This window comes from Thecamonas trahens, assembly GCF_000142905.1.
Source record: "Thecamonas trahens ATCC 50062 unplaced genomic scaffold supercont1.11, whole genome shotgun sequence".
Lineage (NCBI taxonomy): Eukaryota > Apusomonadida > Apusomonadidae > Thecamonas > Thecamonas trahens.
The window spans coordinates 76,158-84,617 of record NW_013657669.1 but is presented as its reverse complement, the minus strand read 5'-3'; the positions used below and the strand labels follow the sequence as shown (position 1 = coordinate 84,617).

Sequence of the window (8,460 nt, the reverse complement as noted above, 5' to 3'; positions counted from 1 at the left end):
GCGTGTGTGTGTGTGTGTGTGTGTGTGTGTGTGTGTGTGTGTGTGTGTGTGTGCCTGCCTGCCTGTGGGTGGTCGGTCGTCGGCGGTTTGGCGCGCAATCGTGTGGCACCTTTGAGTGATGGGGGACAGGCCGGGCGGGAAGAGACCTGGGGAGTGGCAGATGCAGGTTTGGGCGATGATCAGGTCGTTTTGGGGATGAAAAATGGGTACGAGTGTGCTTGCGCTAGCGTGTTCATGTCGATCTGTTTGTGTGCGAGCGTGTGTGTGAGGAGTACGCGAGGAGGCTGCCAGGCTGAAGCCCAAGTCCTCAATCTTGGCTTGCTTCATACCGATAAGCTTGCCCCTGAACATGTCTGCGACATTGGACATCCGACCTCGAGCTCGACTTTGGCCGAAAGCACATGTAAGCTTTTGCCGTTGTCTCTATCTCTGTATTGTTTGGTCTTCATCAGGCTCGTGAACGTTCCGTGGCTTTGCTGGGAAATTGTGAAGTGACGGCGAGTGGCGGAAGAAGATTTGGCGCGCGCGCGCGCACTGGCAGCAACGACCTGACAACGACGACGACGACGGCGACAGTCAGCAGAAGCAAGAACAGAAGCAGGAGTAGCAAGGGAGGACACTCCACTTTGACGACTACACGTCCTTCTCTTAGCCATGTCCGACTCGGACTCGCTTGTGGCGTCACCTCTGAAGCCAGAGTCGGTATGTAGAGGGTTTGGGGGGGGGGGGGGGGAGGATGGGGCGGGAGGGGCGGCGTCAAGGGGACTTATGGAGAGGATGGATGCAGCCGGAAGGGAGCACGCGGCTGGAGCTGATCAATGAGATTGAGACGTTGGAGGCGGCAAAGTCGTTCAGGGTCTCTCGTGCTGGTGCGGCGGCGGGTGGAGCTGCAGCAGGCGCTGCGGTCGGTGCGGGAGCAAGGGCCGGGACTCGGCTTGGCTTTGACTCGAGTGATGATGATGAGGACACCGGTGGCCGGCTTGGGTTTGAGTCGCTTGCGGCTTATCGTCGCGAGAGCGAGCGGAACCAGATGACCTCATCGGGATTGCTGGCCAGGGTCAAGGCCCACATGCTCCCACCGCACTTGCCGCCAGACATGGTCGGGCCATCGGACTCGATGATGGGCGGCGAGGATGGCGATGGCTCGAGCTTGTTTGAAGCTCATCTGCGGTCAATCTCGCAAAATGAGCCCATGACCATGTCCGAGGTCGAGTCGAGAGCTCGGTTTTCGCCGGCTACTAACGTACCTGTCGTCAAGGTCCACAGTGCGTCGTCTCGGCTGATGTTTGGCGATGAAGACAAGGATGGCCATGCTTCGAACGGTAGTGAGGCGAGCGACGAGGCGAGCGAGATTGCCCGGCTTGTCGAGGATGCGCTCCAGGCCGACGTCGAGGTTGATGGCCATGGTGACGGCCATGACGACGAAAGTGACGGCGACGACGGCTCAGTGACCTCTGACTGGGAGGACCGGTCGCTAGGCGCGAACCACCCAGACGCGCCGAGCTCGCTGCGCAAGGCCGCATCACGCAACACCGCGTCGCATTTGCTGTCGATGGCGTACTCTCGGCCGCATCCAGACGAACTTTCCCCCCACCGCCGCCGTCACCGCCGCGGATGCGGCCGTCGCCTGTGCCCAGCCCGGTGGCACCATTGCGGCGGGTGAGGCAGGCGACAGGCGCGGCAGTCCGCACGGCGCCGCCGACGCTTGTCGACGCTGGACTCACCAACGAGAGCGTTCGAAGCGCCGTCGAGGAGAGCTTTGGGCCCGAGGCACTGGCGGTGCTCTCGTCGCTCTCACTCGCCGGTAATGCGATGACAACGATGCCTGAGCCGCTGCCCGTGCTCGGCGCGGTGCGGACGCTGGACATCTCACGTAACCCGCTCGTCGCGCTTGGCACGGGCTGGGACTCTGTCTTGCCGACGCTCCAGTCTCTCAACCTCGCCGGAACTGGGGTGGCGAGTCTCGAGCCGCTGAGCCAGTGCCCGCTGCTCACCGCGCTGGACGCGTCGAGCAACTCCCTGACAAGCGCTGCTGTCCTGGCTCAGCTGCCACGGCTGCGGACGTGTAACCTGGCCGACAACGCGCTCGCCCGGCTCGAGCCGGGCGCCACGCTTGGCACGCTTGTCGAGCTCGACGTCTCAGGCAATGCACTCACATCGCTGGAGGCGCTCTTCCGCGCCGCGCCGGCGCTCCGGGTCCTCTGCGCCAGCGGCAACCACGTGGCGTCACTGACAGGGCTCGAGGCGGCCCCGTCGCTCGCACATCTCGACGTCTCGGCCAACCACCTGACGTCACTGGCAAGCGGTGGCTCGCTCTCGCTGGCTGTGCTCAACGCAGCCGACAACCGCATCGGCTCTCTGGAGGAGCTGCGGCAGCTCCCGGCGCTGGCGCAGCTTGTGGTTGCGCGCAACGCGCTCAAGGGCGCGCCACTCGCGTTTATGGACAGCACGCTTGTCGGAACGTTTGAGCGAAGTGAGCCGCTGGTCAAGCTTGTGGCGCTGGCGCTCGACGGCAACTCTGTGGCGTCGCTGCAAGGTATCGCATCGGGCGCACCGCATCTAGCGCATCTCTCCGCAGCCGACAACGCGTTGGCTTCGCTCGACGAGATCCTCGACGAGATAAGCAAGCTAGCACAGCTGGCGCGGATTGATCTGCGGTACAATCCGGCGACCGAGGCGTTCTACACCCGCCCGGATGGCGAGTCGACGACTGGCGTGCCGTTTGAGTCGCTTGAAGCGTACGACAAGGCGGCTGGAGTGTCGATGGGCGACGCAGCGTACATGGGACGGCTCTACTACCGCTCGTATGTCATCCACACCCACCATTCACTGGCTGTCCTCGACGGCATTGCGATCACGCCAGTCGAGATGCGCCTGGCGGTGTCACTTGAGGACAAGTTCTCGGTCTTGTTTTCTGTGCGAAAGGCAGGCCAAGAAGCAACGGCGCGGACTCTAGACGTGGTTCGTGCGGAAGAGCGCGAGGCCGAGTTGGGAGCCTTGGCAAGTGACAGCGAGCCGGCCGAGCGGACGGGCGCCGAGCAAGCGCCACGACCTGTGTTCGAGGCAGATCCAGCGTACACGGCGCCGGCGCGGGTGCTGACGTCACCACCTTCGCCGCCGCTGTCGCCTGCAGGGACAAATGTCGGGATGTGTGTTCGCGCTGAGCTGGGCCGGCCGCGGGCGGTTGCCGAGTTTGGCGAGTCGAGGGCGGAGCGCGACTACCGGGCGCAGTACGAAGCGCACCTGATGAAGCTGCAGACGCAGCTAGACAAGCTCGACGAGCACCCGGGCGGCGGGAGCGAGGGCCTGCCGAGCCAGGTCTCCATGTTCCGGACCAAGATGGAGTTCCTGCGGCAGCAGCGCGAGACAAACGAGCGGATGGCGACCGAGTCAATGGCGTCGGCCGAGGCTGGGAACAAGATGGTGGCGGCGGCGGCCCGCGGCGAGCTGGCCCGCGGCGGCGGTCACGACGACGGCGGCAGCGACGGCGAGTCTGAGTCTGATCCCGATGCTTCGGTCTCGATCCGCGAATACGTGGCGGTACCTGGCAAGGCACCCGCAGCGCGCGAGCGGAGCTTTGTCAGCGTGCTGGAGCGGTCTTCGCTGCTGCCAGAGCCGGTGGTCGGCTCGCCGTCGCCTCCGCGGATGCGTGGTGTCGAACCGCCGGCGAGCCTCCCGGTGGGCGAGCCACGGATCGGGCTCGAGCCGTACCTGCACTCGGCGATGTCGGCAAAGCGGGCGCAACTGCATGAGCTGTACAAAGAGATGCTCAGCCGCGAGCGGGAGTTTGTGGCCGAGGTCAGTGAGCCGTCGCTCTCGCGGCGGATGATGTACGACATGGTGTACCACGGGATGAGCCCGTCGTCGGCAGAAGCGGCGTACTCGCGAGACCGGTCGTTCCGGGCGCTCGAGTCGATCAAGTCGCTGCACGCAGCGTTTGACCCGCCGGTTGACCCAAGCGTGGAAAATGCGTCGCGGATGCGGGCGCACGCCGTGTCGCCGGCGCAGCGGCTGCCGGCATCCGCGCGACTGGCACATCTGGCCTCGCTCAAGTCGCCGTCGCTCACGCTTGCGGCGCTGGAATTTATCCGCGGCGAGCCATGCGGGGCGTCGCAGGAGACGAGCGCAATGGAGCTCCCGATGATTCCGCTCGACCGTCCATCGCGTGACGAGTCTATGACTGATGACGTGAGTCGGCGGGACGCATCAAGTGACCTCACCCTCCGGATTCTAGAGCAGCTTGGGCGGGTGAGTCGCGCGAGGCAGGCAGCCGATGGCAAGACGAGCCAGAGCAGCGACGGCGGTGGCGACAACGGCGACGTTGGCGATGATGGCGACGCCGCTAATGACGGTGTCGACATGGAGACCTCGCTTCGCGACCAGGTTCAAGCGCAGGTGACTGCGACCATGCAGGAGCTCGAGGCCGCACATGCCGAGGCCGAGGCCGCCGAGGCAGCAGTAGACGAGGCAGTCGAGCGTGGGATCTCGTTTTGGGTGCCGATCGAGCGGCCAGAAGGCGAAAGCGCGACCAGGGCTGAAGACGCAGGCTCGCTGGGAATCGAGCGGGAGGAGAGTGTGGCTGCCGAGGCGGATGTGACGGCCAAGTTTTTCGAGTCGTTCCCGGACCCGGACGCCGAGGTGCTGGCGGCGCGTGCGCCGTCGGCGCGGCTGCAGCGGCGGCATGCGGCGGTGCGGGCCAAGGCTGCAGCAACGCGTGAGGAGCGCGAGCGGCGGGCCGCAGCACGTCGGGCTGAGGCGATGCGGGCCAAGGCGCGGGCGAAGCAGGAGCGAAGGGAGCGACACGCGCGAGCTGAGGCACGGAGGCGGGCGGCCGAGGCCGAGGCGTTGGCGCGGCGGCAGCGGCACCGGCCCGCTAGCAGCAGCAAGCGCGTGCGAGTGCGTGTGCGGCGGCGCGACGGGTCGCGAGAGCTTTCTGCCTCGGTGAGCAAGGCAGCAGGAGTAGTGGAGGTCGAATCGTACTACGAAGACGACGATGGCGGCGACGAGGGCTGTGGCGAGTCTTACGAGTATGTCGAGGCGCCGCGCGGACGGTCGCCGGACTCACTTGCCAGCGGCGAGAGCGGCGGCGAGTGGACGTCACTGGCGGGCGATGTAGCAGCGGCGGCAGCAGCTGCGAGCGAGACCAAGCGCGACGCAAGCGGGTCGAGCGACTGGCGGGCGACGCTCCTCGTGGCGGCACGGGTGCCTGCAGCGTCAGGCTCTGTCTCGTCGTCGTCGTCGGCGGGCTCGACGATTCTGACCGATCTGCGAATGGACTCTGCCGAGGCACGGGCGATGCAGGGCGTTCTTGCGTCCGAGTCTCTGCGTGAGGTTTCCAACACGCGCGGAGCGAGCTACTCGCTGGTGCGGGTGATGAAGATCTTCAACGCGGAGCGGCTGGAGTGGTTCTCGTCGCTCGACGGATTTGCCAACGTCGACGGAGTCAACGTCAAGCTCGCGTTCCACGGGCGGAGCCATCGACGCTCACCACCCTCTGCTCGGCCGGGTTCGGGGCGTACGGCGACAGCAGCGAGCTTGTATTCTGCGACTCGCTGTCGCTGGCTACAGAGCTGTATCCCAAGGCACTCCCGACGAGCGGCGACGGGCGTGTGCGGTTCCGGTGGCGGGCACTGGTGTGCGTCGTCAAGCCTGGGACCAAGCATGTGTTCCCGACCGAGAGCCTGGCGTCGCTGCGGAGCGACGGCGGGCGGGCACAGGTGGAGCAGCTCCTCGCGGCCGGGTACTCGTCGTTCTCGCTCGCGCGCGAGATGCTGGAGCGGTCGCGCGAAGTGGTGCTCATCCCGTATCCGAACCGGGCACTGCCTGCGTACCTCATTGAGTACGAGGTGACAATGTAAAGGAGAGGAGGCTTGCTTAGCCCGAGGCGATAGCGCGGCGGGCGCGCGAGGTGGGCGGTTCGCGCGAAGCGAGGCTCACAACAACGACAATGACGACGACGACAGCGACAAAGACATAGAGGGCCCAGAGAGGGAAGCCCGCGCGGCGCGGGCGCGGAGCGGATCCTGGGAGCGGCAAGCCGGCGTCGCTGGTAAAGTACGCTTCGAGCTGCGAGGCGTAGGGGAGCCAGGCCGAGAGCGAGCGCCAGAGCGAGCGCTTGCGGTACTTGGCCGAGCCAGCGTCAGCATCGGCACGTGCGCCGTCGTGAGCGAGGCCTGGGGCGTCTTCACTGGCCAGCGCCTCGGTAAAGTCGAGAGCAGGCTTGCGAGCGGATGAGCCGAGGACACCAACAAAGCCGGATCGCGGGAGGACGGCAGGCGAGGCTCGAGCCGGCGAGGACGCCGAGGGCGAGGGGGAGGCGAGGCGATGGCCGGCGACGACTGGATCACTTGCAGCAGGGAGCGGAGACGAGGCAGGCGGAATGGAGTGGAGCGATGTAGTGGAGACGGAAGTGGCTTCAAGCGAGCCATGGGCGTTGACCAGAGGAGCGACACGAGCGTACCAAGGCTGAGTGGCCAGAGTTCCGCGGATGTTAGCAGCAGTCCGCGAGTTATCGTCGAGGTGAGGAACGACACACTCACCACAACCATCGACCGGACAAGCATAGCCATGAGGAGCCGTGGTATCAGGCAGAGAAGCCAACGAGTCTCTCAAACAATGAGGATGAACCATATGATAACAAAGAAGTCGCAGCGTCTCTCCCTTGGCCAACAACTGAGCACAGATGGGACATGTGGGAGGCCATTGGTAGTCAGAGTCATTGAGCCATTCGATGTAGAGTCCACACACACACTATAGTAGTTACTCTCGTAGCAGCGGAGGTAGTGATGGCGTAGTTGTGGTGTATGAGTATGGAAGGTGGGAGGGGTATGGCGAGGGGGAGGGGGGGGGTGCGTACGTTAGAGTGGGACGCTACGCAGTCGGAACAGACATGAGCATGGTGGACAAAGCAGAAGTACCGCGTGGCGTTCTTGCACTCGCACAGTGCCATGACAAAGTTGGGTGTGGTTGGCCGTCGGGCTGGTGGGGTGGGTGGGGTGGGTGGGAGGGGAGGGGGGTCTGAGGGGCTTCTTGTCGGCGAGTGCAGGCCACGTGGTAAAGCGGGTTGGGAGGTGGGCTGAGAATCGAGCTGAAGGAGAGGTGGCCGGTGTAAAGGGTGGGCGCTGCGATCGCGATCAGTAGCAGTCGATGTGCGACAAAGGTGTGACTTCAATCAGCGACGGAGTGAAGAAGAGGAGCGTGCGTAGGGTCCGGGGGAGGCCATGCTCCCCGAGACGGAGCCGTGGGAAGAGGCATGGGTGGAAGAGGTCCGCCGACGGCGAGCAGCCTGAACCCGGGACTTGAGTTGGTTGTACGACGCCTGTAGATCCTCTTTGACCATCTTGCACTGAAGGTACATGAGGTTGAGGTCTGTGTTGTGGGCCTTGGCCTTGCGCAGCTCGGCGGCGATCTCCTCGATGCGGGCGTCGGCCGCAGCCTCGGCCTCCTGGGCGCGATAATCGGCGTCGCGGCGGGCCTCGACCTCAGCGAGGTACTTTTCGGTCAGATCCTGCAGTGTCTTTGTCTGCAGCTTGTGCTTGACCTCATCCTTCAGCCGCATCCGCTTCTCGCCTTCCAGCTTGCCCTCCAGATGCTCGGTAGCCTTGCGGAGCACGTCCTGCAGGTGGCGGTACTTGCCATGCAGCTCGTCGTATGCCTTCTCCTTGGCAGCCAGCTCGGACTTGACCTTGTTGTGCTCGGCCAGAGAGACCTGCGACTCGGCCAGCGCATCTAGCTGTGTCCGCAACTCTCTATTCTCTTTCACCAGCGCCGCCATCGCCGGCGACATACCCGTCCCACTCTCTTGCTGCTCCAGATCGCCAGTCGAGAGCCGACCGTCCGAGTCCATCCTCGCCATCGATTGCTCCGTAGTTCCCTGGCCAGTACCGACACCATTATCGCCACTCCAACCACTCTCAATCGGAACCTCATGTCGTCCACCCATGCCCATGCCACTCAGTTCAAGTGACCTTGCGCTCTCAGACTGCCCACGAACTCCGTCACTCCCACCCGTAGTATCCAACAGACTGGCCGAAGTAGCCTCTGCCTTGTGAATCGACTTCTCCAGTAGCTTGTTCTGGCCATGACCTCTACACAGTGAGTCTCTCCATGTCGTGTGTCTCGTTGTAGGCAGTGGGGGAGGGAGGGTGGGTGGGTGGGTGGGTGGAGGGGGAGGGGGGAGAGGCGGCGGGCGAAGTGGTCACTCTGCCGTTGCCCTCCGCCCCGCCCTCCCCGGCTGCACTACGGGCATGGGCATGGGCATGGGCATGGGCATGGGCATGGGCATGGGCTTGGGCTTGGGCATGGGTATGTGAGGAGGTGCGGAGGACATACCTGCTTGAGGATGTCCTCAAGGGTCACAATGCCGTGGTCGGACAGCGACATGGCGGTGGCTGAGGGGGTGGAGTGGTCGGTGGTTGGTTGGAGGGAGTTGGGTTGGAGGGGGAGGGGGAGGGGGGAGGG

The 8,460-nt window shown here is 64.7% G+C and overlaps 2 protein-coding genes across 2 annotated transcripts; one reads left to right on the top strand and one right to left on the bottom strand.

Moving 5' to 3' along the window:
* Positions 1-654: 654 nt before the first annotated feature.
* On the top strand, positions 655-5,858 carry AMSG_02952 (yop effector YopM; the record flags this gene model as incomplete). Its single annotated transcript, XM_013904843.1, has 4 exons — positions 655-680; positions 799-1,557; positions 1,665-5,448; positions 5,475-5,858. The coding sequence occupies 4 exons, from the start codon at positions 655-657 to the stop codon at positions 5,856-5,858; spliced, it is 4,953 nt and encodes a 1,650-aa protein (XP_013760297.1).
* AMSG_02951 (uncharacterized protein) lies at positions 5,503-7,846 on the bottom strand (the record flags this gene model as incomplete). The annotated part of the gene is made up of 3 exons (XM_013904842.1): positions 5,503-6,750; positions 6,857-6,934; positions 7,235-7,846. The coding sequence occupies 3 exons, from the start codon at positions 7,844-7,846 to the stop codon at positions 5,875-5,877; spliced, it is 1,566 nt and encodes a 521-aa protein (XP_013760296.1). The 3' UTR covers positions 5,503-5,874.
* Between the last annotated feature and the right edge of the window lie 614 nt (positions 7,847-8,460).